Source organism: Arvicola amphibius, chromosome 3, assembly GCF_903992535.2.
Source record: "Arvicola amphibius chromosome 3, mArvAmp1.2, whole genome shotgun sequence".
Lineage (NCBI taxonomy): Eukaryota > Metazoa > Chordata > Mammalia > Rodentia > Cricetidae > Arvicola > Arvicola amphibius.
This window is the reverse complement of record NC_052049.1, coordinates 186,554,442-186,573,677: the sequence shown is the minus strand read 5'-3', so window position 1 is coordinate 186,573,677 and position 19,236 is coordinate 186,554,442. Positions and strand designations below refer to the sequence as shown.

Sequence of the window (19,236 nt, the reverse complement as noted above, 5' to 3'; positions counted from 1 at the left end):
TCTAGTTGCATTAGCTACAGGAAAGCAGCCGACAGAAGCTGGGCGAGGCACATGGCCCTTTCTGGACATCATTTTTATCATCTGTGAGGTGGTTGCTGGGGTGTTAGCATTGGCAGAGGCTATGCAAGTAGCCATGGGTGGATCGTGGGAATTGCCAGACATTGGGTGATGCATTCCCTCAAGCCGGGATATCAGGACGACGACTTTAGGTGTGGGAGGACATTGATTTATAATGACAATCCGAGTTTACTGTACATTTCTATTGAACTCGTATAGGAATGGTGCTTTGTGTGGAATGCTGACAGGCTCAGAGCCTTTCACAAGGCGCTCCGTCCCTCTTGGCAAGTCTGTAGTGAGGTTGTTTGGGTCTCGGTTGCCTCTCCCCTCGTCCTGGTGTTGAAGACTTTGTCCCCAGTCTGTGGCACTATAAGAAAGGAGCAGCCACTTAGCTATGAATGCAGTTTGCATTAACAGATGTATTCACAGCCCCCAGGACTCAATTACCTCTCAGGGCCCAGCTCTGAATACTGCTCCGTGCAGGACCAAGCCTTGCACACTTGAGTCTTGAAGGGCTTTCCATACACATCAGCTAATATTTGTTTGCAGTTGTCATAGCAACCGTGGTGATAACCGGAGTGTCTAAAACAACTAAGGTGCTCATTCTTGTATGCTTTGGGGGGGGTCAGAAGTCTAAAGTGTTGGTAGGCATTTTACTTCCAAAGACTTGGTTTTATACCTTGAGCAGGCAAATCAGAAAGTTTTATCAGTCCCATCTTTGCTTAGCCATGATCCCTTCTTGCCAAATAACAGCATTTTGCTTCTGAGGTCATAATCCCCATTACTTTAATGTCTCAGGAGACCCTGGGACTCATTGAGTCTACCTGGGTCCCCTACATTACTGCCACAAACTTTGTTTATTAACCCAGTCATATCTGCAGACTCCTGTTGATTAACCCGGTCATGTGTTCAGATCCTGTTGGTTAGCCTGGTCGTGTGTGCAGACTCCTGTTGGTTAACCCGGTCGTGTGTGCAGAATCCTGTTGGTTAACCCAGTCATGTGTGCAGACTCCCGTTGGCTAATTCGGTCATGTGTACAGATCCTGTTGGTTAACAGAGCCGTGTTTGCAGATTCCTATCGGTTAACCCATGCAAACTCCTGTTGGTTAACCTGGTCGTGTGTGTAGACTCCTGTTGGTTAACCCAGTCGTGTGTGCAGATCCTGTTGGTTAACCTGGTCGTGTGTGCAGATCCTGTTGTTTAACCCAGTCGTGTGTGCAGATCCTGTTGTTTAACCCAGTCGTGTGTGCAGATCCTGTTGGTTAACCCGGTCATGTGTGCAGACTCTTGCTGTCACATGAAGTCAGTTCACAGATTTCAGAGATGAGGATAAAGGCATCTGAGGTCAGGGTATGTCAGGACATGTCAGGACACGTGTGGAATGAACTAGACCAAGAGGACTCCGAAGCTTTTAATCTCAGTGAACTGTGGACTTGTGTTCATGAGGCACCAAACTGCTGTGGGTGGTATTTGTTATCCTCAGGACGAGGGAGGCTGAGTGCTATGCTCTGTGACTTAGAACCCCACGGTTCTCCAGTGTTCCCATTCATACCGGATCATGGGGTCCAAGACCATGTTCACCCTTCACATTCTGTTGACGCAGTTTTAGGCTTGGTGTGGTGGCACATGCTGGAAAGCCTAGCTCTTGGGAGGCAGAGGCAGGGGAATCACAGTAAGTTTGAGGTCACCAGTGCCTGTTTGGTGAGTTCCAGGCTGCTTGGAGTTATGTAACAAGATCTTTTCTTTAAAAAGCACATAGACAAAGGGACAGGGGAGAGGGAAGGGGGAGGGAGAGGAAAGAGGGAAGAAAAGGGAGGAAGGGGTGGAGTTGGCTTAGCCTGGGGGCTGTGGATATAGTAGAGAAGCACTGACTGACTATAGGAAGAAAGGCTGCCCCACGTTCCTCACTCTCTGACCCCCTCTTCCTACAGGGGAGGATGATAGTGAACCCCAAGGAGGTGACCACAGGTCAGCAAGATGCAAATGTGAAGTCCCCTAGAAGGAAGCCGTGTTTGGTGGGGTCACGTTTGGCTTTAGAGCTGTGTTCCCACCTTAACCAGACGTTCCCACAGTGCTCCGGGGTCTGCTTTCCACTCCGGCAGATCACAACAAAGTCGCACTGACATAAAGGCGCTGACGGGAGCTGGGGCAGCTCGTGCACATTAATATCCCCAGAACGCTGAGCGCGTGGCCCGAGAGGGAGCTCCTTGAGGATTTGCTCATAATTAATACAAAATCATTCTCAGAGTTTTTGATGAGTTGGTTATAATGAATGCAGAATGATTCCAGGGTTCTTTGACTTTTAATGAAGTTTGGTTTCTCTTAGAGATGTTGGGTTGGAGCAGTAACCTGTTACTCTTGGGGCTGGAGAGATGGCTCAGTGGTTAAGAGCACTGACTGCTCTTCCCGAGGTCCTGGGAGGTGGCTCACAACCACCTATAACTTCAGTTCCATGGGATATGATGCCCTCTACTGGCCTCAGCAGGCACTGCGAGCATGTGATACACATATGTACATACAAGCAAAGCACCCCAAATGTAAAAATGAAAAAAAATAATTATTATGCTAGTACATAACATGATGGCCGGGGAGTGCTAGAATGCTTTCCGTGTGCGTGCGTGTGCGTGCGCGCGTGCATGTGCGCGCACACACGATGAAGCTTCTAGGCAATTGTGCCACTTTTACCTGGTTTTGCCACAAAACTACAACTCTGAAGCCTGTGTAGTTTTGATAAAATTTACCCCAATTTTTTTTTATCACATTTAGTAATAAAATTGTTACTTTTTCATTTGCTGGGAAATTTTGAAGTGTTTGCAGGAAGCAGCACCTCACACTATGTGGAGACCAGAAGCTTTGAGGGCTGTGCTTGGCCCGGTTCCCACACAGTTGGTGGTCTGGGTGCCCGGGACAAGCCAGTTGTGTGTCCAGCAGAAGCGGTGTTCAAGGCATGTCACGCTTCCATACCAGACACTCCCACACGTCAGATTTCGACAAGAGCACTTGGGTCTGCACCGCGTTGGTGCCCACCAATCCGCTGGTCATTTATGCTCGCAGCGTCCTTTCCTCCCGTTGCTCCTGACTCGTCACGTAATCTGCGAGGATAATGTTAAATACAGCAATAGTAACAATGTCGCCACAAGTGTGCCCAGCAGCACACCGTGCAATGCTTGCATCACGGCACCATGTAAGGGTTGGTGGTGTGAGGCGCAGGGATTACAGCAGGACAACCCCACCAGTTTATAAATTAGATGGTTCTTTACATTGTAATCAATTGCATTGTTGGACTGGAGAGATGGCTCAGAGGTTAAGAGCATTGACTGTTCTTCCAGAGGACCTGAGTTCAATTCCCAGCAACCACATGGTGGCTCACAACCATCTGTAAGGAGATCTGGTGCCCTCTTCTGGCCAGCAAGCATACAGACAGGCAGAATGTTGTATACATAATAAATAAATAAATCTTTAGAAATAAATAAATAAATAGTTTAAATGCATGAGGAAAATATCACTTGCGTTATGTCCTGGAAATCCAATTGTCTGTGTCCTCTTGAGAGACACCGGCCATGGGTCCGCTGGTCCCTGACTGGTTTGGCCTAGAGACCCTGTGTGTAACACATTCTGCTTCAGTCAAGCCTGCTTGTGTGGATGTGTGTTTCTGAGTGTGGTTTGGGGGTCTTTTGCCTTCAGAGGCCCCTTGGTATGAGTTCACGCGTGCGACTGCCCTGCTGTGTCCTGGGGACGCTGTTGCCTTGTGTTCATCCCCCGCCTCAGGCTCTGACAGCCTCTCGAAGTCATCCACAATGGCTCAAGCCTTAGGAGGAAGGTGACATACAGATCTGTCCCACTTAGAGCTGAGCAGCCCACAGTCTCTTATTCTCTGCACCTGACCACGTGTGGGTCTCTGTTAACTGGTATCCACTGCAGAAAGGAACTTGCCTGAGAATGGCGAGGTCAAGACGCAACATGGTGATAACGTGCAGAGCAGGCTCAGGCCAGGCCACGTCTCAGCAGGGAGAGCAGGGGTAGGCACAAAGTCCCCACTTCCCCCAGCTAGGGAGCTTTTGGCAGCAGGTGGCTCTTAGGAGAGAGGCAGTTCTAAGAATGTTGACCACATTCAGTGGAAGGCCTCTCATCCAGGAACGTGTGGGCAGCAGCGCACATGGACTTTTGTTAAAACAAACAGACACAGCATTGGATGAGTAGAAAAGGGGAGTGGATCAGAGAGGAGCTGGGAGCGTGACAGTGACCAAAACATATTATATGAAATTCTCAAAGAACTTTAAAAAAAAAAAAAAGGAAAAAGAAAACCCGTTGGCCCAGTCTAGATTCCTGAGCGAATGCTGGGGACCTGAGTCTGGGAAACCTTTATTTTAAGCAGCTTTCTCAAATAAACTGTGTAAGTGCCATGCACGGTCTGTGCCACCCTGAGTCACAGGGCCTCAAACAGGTCACGTGTCATGTATTTCTATCATCTTATGACATATATTTTTCCTTTTTTTTCTACCATCAGGACTCGTTGGTCACGTCTGTAACATGTTCACAGTAACTGCCACACTGTGCTTAGACGGGAACAATAAAAATGACACAGAGCCGGCAGCCACACTGCTGGCCTCGCTGCTCGACATCCTGCTGGGAATGCTGACGCACACATCTAGAGTTGTCCGGCAGGCTCTGCAGGTGAGTTGTCCCCCTCCACTCGGTTCTGCCTCTGCGTTCCCTGCTGTATAACCGGTGCTATAGATGCAGCCTACCCAGGCCGAGTGAGGTGGGAACATGATCGAGGACAGCCACATGGGTCACAGAACCTTAAGGGAGGGCAAGAAAGCCTTTGTGGGCACCTCCTGGGAAACCACTCATGTGAGGACAGACTTTGCCTCGGGTGCATCTGGGTTGGCCAGTAGTGGGCAGATCTCTTTGCCCACCCTCAGCAGGAAGCCGAGCATGCTGGGAGCAATAGATGGTCGCACACATGTAACATATGTGTATTCAGCAGGAAGCTGAGCATGCTGGGAATAGCGGACTGGATGGTTATACACACGGCAATATGTGTCTGAATCTATCGTAGTTACTCATACTTGTCACAAAATATCTGACCAAAAGCAGCTTAAGGAGGGTTTTATTTGGCTCACAGTTAGAAGGGGTGCATTCTACCACGGTGGGCAGGAGCGTGAGGTGACTGTTCCCACTAAGTTAGCAGTGGCGCAGCAGGCAGACATTGACGCTGGCGTCCGTCCGACTTTCTCCGTTTCTGTTCAGTGTTGGCCCAGCTCGTTAGATGCCTCCCTCTCCTGGGCAATTCTAAGTCAGATCAGGTTGGCTCTGAAGCAGTGAAGGTGGCTGTCACAGGTGTGTCCGTCTGTCTCCACGTCTATTCCATAGATCCCATCTGGGGTGTGTTCCCCAGCCATGGACAGCACAGGGCAGCCATGAATATGGCCCACGTTTCGCCTGTGACCCGTGAAAGGGAGAGGTGTGGTTTTACTGATGCTGTGTGACAGGCACCTCTTAGACTCACTGACCACTGAATCCTGTGACTCTTAGATCAGGAGACTGGCACGCCGCAAAGTTAGATCACTGGCCTGTTGAAATTCTCGGTGAAATGACCGAGTGTATGTGCCGGATGGTTCCTCCCGGCTGGGATAGAAGCAGATGCTGCGGTGGAGGCTGAAATGGCATCTCCGTGTCTTGTCTCTTCCTGCGCCCCCCCCCCCCCGTCTCTCTTCAGACAGCTCTAGTTCTCTGAGACGGGAAGAGCTCTATCCACTTGAGTGCCTTGGCGGTCATAGCCTTTGGAGGGTCACACCTCGGAGGCTGTACATTAAAGGATCAGGAGTTGACAAACTCCAGGACAGTAGTGGTGCACTTTTGACTTACAGGTCTTAGATAGGTAAGACACTCGGGGCTTTAAAAACTAAAGCTCCTTAGCCCAAACTGTTTCCTGGTTCTCTTCAGGCTGCCCACACCCCAGTGCATCATGGTTGTTTTGCAGCCTTTGACCCCGCTCCTCTCACTGTCTTCTCAGTCCTCCCTGCAGTAGGAGCCAGGAGCCGGGCATTGCTCTCTGAGGGGGCTGCTGGCTTTGATCTCCGTAATGCCTAGTGTTCATCTGCAGGAAGTGTGTCCTCGAGGCTGAGTCAGAGAAGGAGCTGGGGAAGGAGCTGAGTGCTCATCAAAGACAAGTCCACCCATTGGGCCCTGGATGCTTTCAAACCTGAGGGTTTTCTTTGGCACTTTTAAAATCCTCCACACTGGGGCTGTGCCCGTCAAGCCCGTGTCTGTATCTGGCAGGAGCATCTTTTCGGGGGGCAGTGGATAGGTGTCCTTGGGCTCAGTGACAGTGTAGGGGTGAGCGGTGAGGGAGAGCAGTGACGGCAGGGTTCAAGGTTGCCATCAGCTCCTACCCCAAGGGTACCATGACTCAGAGTCAGTCCTGTTGATCTCCCCAAGTGCAGGCATGTGGGGCAGGGCAGGACGGCACAGAGAACTCACTGGTATGCTGAGAGACCTGGGGATGCCAGCTGTTGGAATCCCAGACACACCACCTCTACGACCCTGAGCTGTACACTCAGCTGTCTGCACACTGGCTTTCCTTCCCTGAAGCAGACGCTTCCTTTGAAACCCAGAGGCGAGAATCGAGCGCACTGCATCCTCACGTGGAAGCCTCCTCCACAGCTCTGGCCCTGAGAAGTGAGCAGGGACCACTGCTTGTATCATGAGCACCAAGGAGAAGAGAGCACATACCACCCTGTTGGCAGGAGGCTTTCTTTGCTGGCAATGCCCAGTGTGCTATGGTTCTGTTCTGTTTTGCACTAGGATTCCAGCATGGAACAAGGCACTTGTATTCTCAGCCAGATCAAGAGGGAATGAGGTGTGGTAGAGAGGTCCGTTTAGCCTGAGCACGCCACAGTCTCATTGTTTCTGCATGCTGACCAATTGCGGATCTGTGTGTTCATCATCAACTGTGTAGGAGGCAGCTTCTTAGATGAGGGTTGAGATACACAGTGATCTGGGGTACAGGAGCCACTAGGAGTCATTTTATACAATAACAGAAGTGGGTTCTTCGTACTCTCCCAAGGCTCAGGGCACATTGAGGTCTGAGAAGCAGAGGCCGTGAATGAATACAGGGAAACTGCCTTCCAGACACTAAGACGATGCTCAGATGAACTCACAGTGACTGGCGGCACACAAGACCTCTCACAGCCAAGCCAGACAAAGTCCCAGCCAGGAAAGGGGAGGTGGCCAGGAACCCCATCCCTCGCTGAGGAGCTGTTGGCAAGTGACAGCTGCTTGGAGAGAGTCGGTTTTCCACAAAGGGTGCCCCTAGTTTGTCAACCACTGCCCAGCATGGGCGCCACTCCCAGGAGTGTTTGAACAGTGTAAACTGGGCGGGTTTTAAAAGTAGGGAACAACAACGTGAAGTTGGGTGCTGAGGGAGGTGTGGGGTGGATCTCGGGGGTTGGGTGGTGAGGGAGGTGTGGGGTGGATCTCGGGGGTTGGGTGGTGAGGGAGGTGTGGGGTGGATCTCAGGGGTTGGGTGGTGAGGCAGGTGTGGGGTGGATCTCAGGGGTTGGGTGGTGAGGCAGGTGTGGGGTGGATCTCGGGGGTTGGGAATAGGTGAATATGATGAAAACACATCGTAAAACTTCCCAAAGAATTGATAAAAATGTTTTGTTTTGTTGTTGTTTGGTTGGTTGGTTTTTGTTTTCTAAAGAAAGAACCATTAGTTTTTAGGGAGCATTCAGTTGTTTAGTTAGTGCCAATATACAGATGCTTATACACATGGAAGTGCAGTGACCTGAAGGTCAGAGTATTCCCAGATGGATAACGGGGTGGGGGCTTGTAGTAAGAGCTGTGGGCCGCGTTCTCACCGCCCTGCTCCCAGCCGCCTGGCTAGCTTATGCCCCAAAATAACAACACACAAACTGTATTCATTTAAACACTGCCTGGCCCATTAGTTTCAGCCTCTTACTCACATCTTGATTAACCCATATCTAATAATCTGTGTAGCACCACGAAGTGGTGCCTTACCAGGAAGATTCTAACGTATGTCCATCTTGGGCCGGAGCTTCATCGCGTCTGTCCCAGAGAGCAGAGGCATGGCAATTTATTAACTTCCCTTCCCAGCATTCTGTTCTGTCTACTCCACCCACCTAAGGGCTGGCCAATCAAATGGACCAGGCAGTTTCTTTATTAACCAATGAAATCAACTCAAACAGAAGACCCTCCCACATCATTGGCTCTTGAGTCAGTTTTGAGATTGGGCAGGACATCAGCCTTTTCCATTGGGGTCTGACTCTCAGTGCTGAGGTGGCGTTGGAAGCTTGCTTGCTGAGTTCTCATTTCGGTATTGTCCATGCACTGAGCTGTGCTTGCTCTCCCACAAAGCCTGCAGGTGGCTAGAGCATGCATTCTAATCAGTCTTAATAATGAAAACCCAGAGTCAGATATTAGAGGGTAAAAACTGAAGGATTCAAGAAGCAGAGCAGCCAGCCACCTCTACGACATCCTCAGACTGAAAAAGGGCTGAGCCCCTGTCTCCTCCCGCCTCATATTCCTCTCTCCATCTCCCAAGTGCTGGGATTAAAGGTGTGAGCTCTGTTTCTCTTTTGGACATATTCAATCTCAGGAGCCCGGTGTGGCCTTGAACTCCTGATCTTCCTGCTTCTACTTCCTGATTAAAGGTGTGTGCCACCACCTCCGGGCCTCTATGGCTAACTAGTGGCTACCTCCACCCTCTGATCTTCAGGCAAACTTTGTTAGAGCACAAACAAAATATCACCCCAGCTGGGACTGTCTCCCGTGTCTGTGGTGCATTGTGGAATTTCTCACTTTGAGTCTCCATGGTCTTCCCTTGTGACTCTGCCCCATCATGAACATGTGTGATGTTTTGTTTGGTTAAATCTCTCTTTTCTTTAAAAAATGACAGTGGTTCATTATTCTCTCTGGTGTGGTTTTAAGAGGGGACAATCTGGGCCTTCACCCCCACCCCACCCCACTCCACCCCACCCCAGGGTACCTTTGCAGCCTCCCCTGCCTCCCCTCTGCCTGCCCAGTCCCAAACCAAGCCCTTCTATATGGTTTCTTTCCTCCTTGCCCTCCTCAGTGCTGGATGACCTTAGGGCCTTGTCCATCTGAAGCAAGGGCTCCACCACAGGACTGTCCTCAGCCCTAAAATGTGTCTGCTCGGCTGTCCCGTCACTATTGGCAGAATGTTTGTGTGGTGCTGGGTTTCAGACCTGGGGCCTCATACCTGCGAGGAAAGTTGCATTACTACATGACGGGACCTGGGTAGACCTCAGTATAGCTGATTTGCTTATCTCTCGTTCTGCACAGATTTGCCTGGTTTCTGTTCATCAGCAGACCTGTGCGTAGTGCCTGATGCCGTAACTAGATTGAAGCGGTGAGGCTGGAGGTGACAGGATCATTTAGTGCTGGGCTTTTTATACTGAGTAGTTATGTGTTCTTTTATTCAACTTAGATCACATCACATGGCCATTTACTGTTGAATAGGCTCATAAATTGACAATCCCGTGTTGATAAAATATGTATATATGTATTTCTTCAAGAGTTCTCTGAGATCTAAGCTCATGTATCTAACAGTTTGCTTGGTGTGACGACCAGAGGCTCAGGGCCTAATACTGAGCTCCCCATTTTTCCCCAAGACCATTCCCCCATAGCAGCCCTCGCCAGCCCTTCCTGCTACACACACCAGTATCCCAGGAGTCAGTCTTTCTTTCCTCTTTACCGTGTCCGCCCCAGTCTGCCCTTGCGCGGTGTAGAACTCTACCTCAGATGTCTAACGGATGTAAGTACTTTTCTGCAAACCTCAGCCAGGCTTCTGTCTTCTCTTGCCCAGACTACAACACCTGGGCAGGTCAAGGACACTGAGTGGCAAGGGACAGTGTCTTCTTAAAAAAGAGTCAATGGGACCGGAGACAGAGGATGGTGAGGTCAGTGGCTGTGTCCTGAAGGGACAGGGGCCCCAGCACACACAGGGAGCAACTTAAAGAGTGAGGGGCTGAAGTGGGAAGAGAGGCAGGCCTGACCTCTGCAGTTTCCCTGGGCCTCTCTGGGGATCCCTCACTGTACGGGCTTCTATCACAGGCTGGGTGAGCCCGTTGTGAAGGGTGTTGCTTAGTCTGTTCATCTTAGCTGCCAAGTTATGCACAGTTGAGGTCTCTTCCTGGAATCCCTGTCAGTTGTAAAGACATGACCCATGACCGCTGCAGACAGGCTCTAGGCATTACTAATGACCCTCAAGGCACTGGAGAGTTTGAAGGACCACGAGGTGGCCTGTGGGCAAGTGCCTGCACGTGGACTTGTTCCGTGGCCTCGCCTGCCCGCTCAGAAGGCTTGGAAAGGGAGTGCTGGCCCCCAGCCCCTGCTGCAGTACACATCCTAATCTGCAAACCTGTCTCATCCTTACCAGTAGACATCAGTGTCAGCTCCGGGATGATGTGTTAATGTTTAATGTGCAAAGGCTGCTGCTACCTCGTGCCAGCCTGTGTCTCAGAAGGCAAGGGATCAACAGCCACAATGCTGAGAGGTCCAGGACTCCAGGAGAAAACTGCTCTTCTTAGGAAGGCAGGTGGGGAGGGGCAGAAAAAAGCAAGCTAACAGTTGCTGCTCTTCCCTCAGCCAGGAAAGGCGCAATCCTCAGCAGAGGCCCTCTGCATCTGTAATAGCAATAAAATAGGCAGGCAGGCCAAACCTGTTTGCAGGCCTGAAGGGCTGGGGAAGGACCCTGGAGTCAGGCTCATGATCTGGGCAGAGAGCCCTGTTCTGCAAGGTCAGGCTAAGGTCGCGTTCTAAAAGCAAAGACCGAGAAGCATCCTGAGCAAAAAGTGTGCATCCTAAAGCCAAGGTGGGAGAGAACCCGTTCTGAATATGAAATCTTTGTCTCTGTGGTGAGAATGTTTGCACTTAGCTCTGTGAAGGCCCATGGTCGAAGGTGTATTTTAGGTCAGGGCTCATCTCTTATCAAAGTGTAGCTGAAGCCTGCGTGTAATGGTTGGTGTTGTCTGCTTCATGGGATCTGGACTCACCTGGAAAACAAGCCTCTCGGCAAAGCTGGGTAGAAATAGCTGTGCTAACTGAAGTGGGAAGACCTTTCTTGACTGTGGCGGGAATCCTAGACTGTGAAGAAACTTCTAGCTGAGCACACACGCATTCATGGCCCTGCTTCCTGATTGTGGATGCAGTGTCGTGAGCTGCTGCATGCCTCTGCCGTCTTAATGCCCCTCAGTAGATGGTACCCTTGAACACTGAGCCAGGAAAAGGCCTTCCCTGCAAGCTGCTTTTGTTAGGGATTTGTATTGCAGCAACAGGAAAGTGAGATGTCCCGAGGAGTGGGTAGATACTCTGCGTCTACCTCCTGAGTGCCAGGGTTAAAGGTGCCATGTCCCCCGGTTGTTCCTTTGAGACACCTTGTCACAGCCATGAGATGAGGAAGGTAGCTAACAGGGTGCCGCCACCTTTCCCGCTCCTGCAGCGCCTGCCCCACCCTTGTTGTGCTGTCCAGGGCTTTCCGGGTCTACACTCTTGTCACATTGTCACGAGTGTGCTATCTCTTCTGTGACTCCATCCTTCCAGCACTTGGGGACCACGGCAGCACTCCTCAGCCCCTTGTCTGCCCTCTCGGTGCGCCTGCCTCTCACCGCCAAGCTGACTCATCACCTTGACCTCTTGCATTTCTTTTCTTTTCATTCCAGGCCCAGAAGTCAGGCTCCAGAGGGGACACACAGGCTGCAGAGGACCTGCTGCTGCTCAGCAAACCACTCACAGACCTCATCAGCCTGCTTATCCCATTGGTAAGGGCTCCTGTGCGAGGGTCCGCCTGTGCGAGGGTCTGCCTGTGCGAGGGTCCGCCTGTGCGAGGGTCTGCCTGTGCGAGGGTTCGCCTGCGTGCTTTTTCAGAATTTCTGAGACTAAAGCAATTCTATCGAAGTTCAGCAATGCTTGTGTACCCGTCATTTAATTCCCCTCAGAACGAGAGCCAGAGCAGCTTCTGGAGGCCATTTGTTCTGTAAAAATACTAAACTTATACTTGATTTAAAACCAGGTGGCTTATCATTCATTATGAAGATATTTAATGTCCAGGCAGGATGGTACGCATATGTTAAATGAGCTCCTGAGAAGCAGATGTATCACAGTGTAGGAGAGGTCAGCCAGAGCCACAGTGAGCCCTGCCTGAGAAAGGATGGATGGATAGATGGATTCATACATACGTACATACATACATCCATACATACGTACATACATACATCCATACATACGTACATACATACATCCATACATACGTACATACATACATACATACGTACATACATATACACACATACATCCATACATATGTACATACATACGTACACACACATAGACAGAATGATAAATAAACGGGGCAGATTCAAATAGTTACTTACTTAATGAAAGTGTGATTTAAAATGCATTGAACCCCAGTAAGGAAAGACAAATCTTTTGAGCACCCAGTCCCTTCCAAGAGAGATTTCTGAGTTGTACGGAGTTCAACACAGCCACCTGCCCCCCATGAACTCGGACAGGACAGGGATGGGAACAAAACTGTATTACAAACGATGGCTTCTGAGTGGTGACTTCAGGTGTGAGCGGCCGGGAATGAACGATCAGCCTCTGACTACATGTCACTAAATTTCTAGGTGAAATCAATGCAAACTTTGAGCTTTGACCAGCCCTTCAGTTTCAACTGAACCCAAACGTGGAGATAGGTGACTCCCCCTTAGATAGCAGCCAGCTGGGGTCCATTGAAGAAATCCCATAAACCTCAGAAAAAGCAAAAAGCTTCAGGAAGGCCTATGAAATCAAGGCCTGTTTGTGCCTCCATAACCAGATGAGAGCCATGTTCCTCTGACCCCTGCCTCTGTGAGGCTGACAGCTCATTGGTGAGGTCGGGACTGAGGCTGGGAGCTCATGGGTGAGGTCGGGACTGAGGCTGGGAGCTCATGGGTGAGGTCGGGACTGAGGCTGGGAGCTCATGGGTGAGGTCGGGACTGAGGCTGGGAGCTCATTGGTGAGGTCGGGGCTGAGGCTGGGAGCTCATTGGTGAGGTCGGGACTGAGGCTGGGAGCTCATTGGTGAGGTTGGGGCTGAGGCTGGGAGCTCATGGGTGAGGTCGGGACTGAGGCTGTGAGATCATGGGTGAGGTTGGGGCTGAGGCTGGGAGCTCATTGGTGAGGTTGGGGCTGAGGCTGGGAGCTCATTGGTGAGGTCGGGACTGAGGCTGTGAGATCATTGGTGAGGTTGGGGCTGAGGCTGGGAGCTCATTGGTGAGGTTGGGGCTGAGGCTGACAGCTCATTAGTGAGATCAGGACAACTGACGTTTAGGGATTACTGCTCTATGGCTTCAGGATCATAAATGAAGTTTGGGCAAATAATTGTATAGGTTTAATCCAGGAAGAAAAAGCATGGCTGCATGTGGTTGCCTGTAATCCCAGGATTCAGGAGGCCAAGGCAGGAAGATGGGCGTGGACTTGACTCCAGCTTGAGCTGTGTAGTAAGCTCTGGGCCGACTTGTGTTACAAAGTGAGACCTTGTCTTATCATTCAAACAAATCCAAAAGCAGGTTCAGCTGGAAAGGGAGGCACGGTTGCCAGTGGGTTTATGTCGTGCATTACAATGACAAAGAATACAGAAAGTGTGAAGCTGGTTAAGTGGCTGCAGTAATAAGGAAAGACATCAGGGCACTGTGCTCATGGACGTGGTCCTAACCTAGCTCTGTGCTCACCAGCATGGGCGGGGTCAGGCATCGCTGTATGTGGCTTTATTAGTTGATTCCACCAATGATTATAGTTCATAAGGAGGCTGTGGGTGCTCAGTCAGCTGGACTTGGCTTGCTAAGCACCATGTGCTCTGGCCAGTGCTGGCATAGCCAGATTCTCTTTCTACTTCAGCCCAGATCTTACTTAATCCCCCTTTTCTGTGATGTGGGGCCCACCTTTACTTTACAGGGAAGGTCCCCCAAGCTGTTGAATCTAGAAACAAAACTTTAGAGATTAAATGTCTGCTTTCAACACCCACACGTTCCTCATCAAAGTTCTCACTGGCCTCTGGATTAGCTTTGAACCCATGAAACCCTAAACTCAATCACGTTCAGAAATAGTTGGACCGGCAGGGAGTCTGCTAGAAGGCTTCTGTGTTTTCTGTTTTTAAGTGTGAGGGGTTTCCATGGCAAGAAGACAGGGCCTAATTGAGAATGAAGCCATCACAGCTTCAGAAGGGCAGAGAGTCCCAAGAACAGTGACAGACACATCGATGGGAAAAGGTGCACGCCAGCCTCACAAAGCACGTTTGTTTTGGAATGATGAAAGAGGTTGTCCTTACCCCCCTGCGATGCAGTCACATCCAGTTCCCTAGCATAGGTTAGGGAATATAAATGATTAAGAGATGCCTCAAGATGCAGGCTGTAGCCCACACAGTCGCTGTCAGCCAGAATTGCCGGGACCCCTCTACTCTGCTGGTGTCAAGTGATAAACCTCAGGGGAGGAGAGCAGTCAGCCCCACCCCATCTCCTAGAGAACCCTGCCTCTTTCAGAATAGCTGTTCACCAGGTGTCCTCCAGAGCAATCAAATTAAAACATAAATGGCCGCAATGAGACGTCTCTTGCTGGAGCAGAGCAGATTCGGGCTTGAACGGCCTTGAGCATGAATGCAGAAGATCACGCATGTTTCATGTTCTTAGCAGACCTCTCCTGTAAGGTGCAGTTCCTGAAGTCCGTCATCGGGGGATCTTTGAAGTAGGCAGATGAGGCCCACCCTGCACACCTGCACTGCCTGTAGATCTGACCTGTCCTCTCTTGTCTCCTGCATCTCTACGCTCTACCTGCTAGGCCTCCAGAAAGGATGGTGCAGAGGCTCCACAGAGACACCTGATTGTCTTAAATTCCTTCACCTCTTACGTTGAACCACTTCAGCTAGCTACCGTCTGCCCAGGGTGGCCAGTGGCCATGCATTTCACTGCCATGGAGCTTATGATAGTCACTGCCTAATGTGACACAGGTTCTTTACTTGAGGGAAATCATGTGTGGCTCGGGGCTGGAAACGGCAAGAGATGGGACTGCCCAGCCCATGATCTCGGGCAAGGGACTCTGGGAGGACTGGCAAGAAGAGCAGGTGATGGCGTCCAGCTCAGTGATGCTGCCTCAGGGACAACTGTCATTGGCTCACATTGTCACGTGTTTGTCACTGGCTCACATTGTCACGTGTGTGTCATAGGATCATGCTAGCGTGTGTGTCATTGGCTCACGTCATGTGTGTCTGAATTTTGTCTCATTTTCTGCTTACTTGTTTTGCTGGCACTGCCTCTCCTGCCTGCATCGAGCATTCCCTCTTTTGCTCCTCAGCCCCCACTAGAGAGTCTGGCACGGAGCCCAGCATCCTCTTCATGGACAGCTCCTCTGGTGCTTGCAGTTCTTCCCCAAGCCCCTCCCTTGTCACCTCTACTTTTACAGATGTTTCTGGACAGAGACCATACTGTCACCCGCGTAGCTTGTCACCCGCTAGCTCTTGTCACGTGAGTCTCCTGTGTTCACGCAGCTCCCCCCACACCTCCTCTCACTGGCTGCTAGTGAGTGCTGGTGCCTGTGCTGGGTGTGTGTGATTTACCCCGGGACAGCACTGTCCCCAGTGACCCTGGCTCTCTGAGATGCTGGCTGCCAGCCCAAGGCACCAGGGGCTCAGTGGGCATTTGCCTGATGTACGTGAGCTGCGTTGTGTACACCCAGGTTCTCACTGGAGCCTTCAGCCTCAGCAGCGGCCTGTGCCAAGAGTGTCGTCCCGCATCTTCTCTGGAAAGATTAGCACACACTGATAGCGTTGCATAAAGTAAAGGAGAATAGCAACAAAGCTACTGAGCACCTCACCAGAGCACACACTGAGTAACGATGAATTTTACAATGCTGTTTAAAAAATGTAATAGGCTTCAGGAGAAGGCCCCAGGGACGGCTCTCCTACAGGAAGAATAAATGGATTTCAAGTTTCAGTTTGACTTGGTCGACTTCGGGTGCATGGGGCTAGAGGCAGGAAGATAAACTTGGTAGTTTCTAGTCTCTTTGCAAACATGGCCAACGGAAAGCAAATGCACCCTGGGGAGACTGAACCCCATCAACCCAAGTTATAAACAAAGCGACTCACCCTTGTCTGTGGTGACGTCCGAGACCTTGGGGTTGCTCGAAACCGCGGAGCTATGGTTCATCAGATGGGGTCTCCCCAGGTACATGAGATACAGTAGGGGATTTCCTTTTATGTTGGGCCATGGCAATGAGCTACAGCTGCTCTCAGCCTCCCTTCCTGGGATGAAACAACCCATATAGTGGTTGCATTGTAAGCTATGATGTTTGGTGAATGAAGCGTGTTAAATGCATTTTAACTTACGTTTTCAATATACTATGGGTTTAGCTCAACCTGTGGGTCACAAGGGCACCTAAGACCATTGGAAAACACAGATATTTACATTATAATATATAACAATAGAAAATTACAGTTATGATAGCAATGAAAATAATTTTACATGGGGGATCACCACAACATGAGGAACTGTATTAAAGGGTTGCAGCATTAAGTAGTTTGAGAATCACTGGTCTAGATGTAAATCTGTTGTAAGTCAAGAAGCTTCTACATTATGGGTTGTTTTTTTTTTTCTGTACATGTTTTCCTGTGATAAAGTTTAATATGTAAATTAGGCATAATTTAGGGTGATATAAAAGGTTAACAAGGGAGCAGGGCAGCAGTACATCAGAGTAAGAGGTGTGACTGTCAACACCCCCAAACACTGTGTCGATCACATCCCTCTTGTGAGATCCAGGTGATGCACTCCTACTTGCTGAGCTGTAACAAGGAGAATATCACAGCCTGCCATTGCTCTTCTCTGTGGATCCCTGGAAGCTATCCTGAGTGTCTGGAATTGCCCACTCTCTGGCTCCATTGGTTGAGAGCCAGCACTTGTCCAGCACATCCGCCCTGTATACCCTGCCCTCCCACTCACGATCGGCCATCTCAGTTGCCAGACCAGCTGTGCTATTTCAGTGCATCTACCCAGGCAACCCTCAGGACTGCAACTTCAAATGTATGCACTGTTTCTTTCCAAAGTCTGTGCATTGTTCCCAGCCTGTGGTTACTCATGGGCACAACGGAGGAGAATCACAGTAAAAGGTCCGTGTAAGGCACCAATCCCTGGTCTGTCTGACAGCCACGACTCCACGTCCCCTTTGCATGAACGTGTCTGGGCTCATTAGTGATATGCAACACTCCACACAGAATTCATAATTTCAGGAGTCTTCCCAGTTCTCACCTGACATCCATGGTGTGAGAACATTGGCTTCTCTGCCTCTTCTGCTGAATGACTAACCCTATTCTGGCAGGGGCTGTATCTTTCTGTTCTGTTTTGGGGCCTAGGATGGAGGTTCAGTACAAATTGCCTAGGAAGGTGAGGGACAGTACAGTAAATGGTCACACTGTGATGGAGAAGAACCCAGGTCTGCTCACCTCCCCACTGTTCCCTGTTGAGCTGTCTTCCTCCTCAGAGGGCAGGCAGTGGAGACTGCTGGCGGCCACTCACCTCACTAGCACCAGATCTCCTCCTCTCTAATGTCTATTGTCTCTGGTGTCCGCTCTCTCTGGTGTCCACTCCCTCTGGTGTCTGCTCCCTCTGGTGTCCACTCCCTCTGGTGTCCACTGTTTCCTGTGTCTGCTCTCTCTAGTGCCTGCTCTCTCTAGTGTCCGTTCTCTCTAATGTCTGCTCTCTCTAGTGTCTGCTTTCTCATTGGCATGTGGGTCTGTCTGCACTGGCTTTCACTAGACAGTTTGTATTTCTGAAATCACTGTACCACCTCTGGTTGACCAGAAAGTACACAGCAGCTCTGACCAGGGACTGTGATGCATTTGGAAGATAACTGTACTTATGATCTGTAAAAACAAACAAAACACAACCCTAACATCCCAGCAGCTCTGGTGAGAACAGAGGCTCTGGGCATTGAGTATGGATGCTTGTGTCTGTGGCCATACCATCCTGAGTGTGTCCAGTTTCATCAAAATAGATGCCACACACTGTCACTGTCTTCTTCAGGGAGAGACCCAGAACGTGGCAGTTGGTGTTGAGACTTGGGTAGCTTCAGGGAAGGGTGTTCCAGAACTGCTCCCAATTCCCGTGTGCTCCCGTTACTCAATGGGTGTTTGTCATGATGTGTCGCAATGTAGGTTTTAAACAGCATTTTATTCTTGGCCAGGGTGCCCTGATCTAAGCTAAACAATCAAACAAAACACACAAAAAACCCTCACAGACAGGGTACAAGTGTCCTGAAAGCACTTTTCCCAGAGAATGCTTCTTGACCATGGATGGACAACCCCAATGCAGTGGCCTCGTCAATCCCTAGCCCACTTCCAAGTAGTAATGCTTGGTTTTGTGACTTCTTGGTGAACAAATGTCCATTCACCCCAGATAGGACCCTGAGGACAGACCAAAGAGATGACACCATCCAAATATAGCTTAGGGAACCCATGGGTTAGCTGGGGTCTCTCACCACGGCATCAGTGACTCAAAGGCAGATGCATCCCCTGCCAGCATGGGTGACAGGCGAGAGCTGGATTCCTATGGCTCTGCCCAACGTGCAGAGAGCTCCCCTGAAGACTCCTCTCTCCCACAAACTGTTGCTTGTGAGTCTAAAGAGGCCAGCGTCTGGGTAGGTCTTCCTCCTCCGCTGCCTAGGGGAGTTGACTGGGTAGTAAGGCACACTGAGGGAAATGGGGAGTGGGAGTTGGGGGGCAGCAGAAAATGTGGATTTGTGAGATCTTGGTCATGCCAAAGTGTTCTAGCTGATAGAAAGGTTTTACTCTTTGCTCAGCGTCCCCTGTATGCGTGCCTTGATTACAAAGCACAAGGACTCAGTATCTCTGCGTAGTCACGGTTGGGATTGTGTGGCATCTGTGAGGACAGAGCCCTATAGCCTGATTATGTGCAGGGTTGGAGGGGTTGACGCTCAGAGTCAAGTCCTGGGTCAGAATTTACTGTGATTTTTCTGCTTACGTATCTTCCATCTTGTGATCAGGGATATTGATGAGCTTGGGTTTGGGAGATACAGAACTAACGATTTCACTTTAGTGAGATCAGAAAGTGGCCGAAACCTGTAGAAATAGGCCACTCAGGAGGGCTGGCCA

The 19,236-nt window shown here is 50.2% G+C and overlaps 1 protein-coding gene across 1 annotated transcript in view; it reads left to right on the top strand.

Moving 5' to 3' along the window:
* Ulk4 (unc-51 like kinase 4) overlaps positions 1-19,236 on the top strand; it is a 275,070-nt gene that overhangs the window by 169,675 nt on the left and 86,159 nt on the right. Inside the window, exons 32-33 of the mRNA XM_038324151.1 lie at positions 4,565-4,731; positions 11,766-11,864. Coding sequence (XP_038180079.1) covers positions 4,565-4,731; positions 11,766-11,864 — 266 coding nt within the window. The remainder of the gene's footprint in view (positions 1-4,564; positions 4,732-11,765; positions 11,865-19,236) is intronic.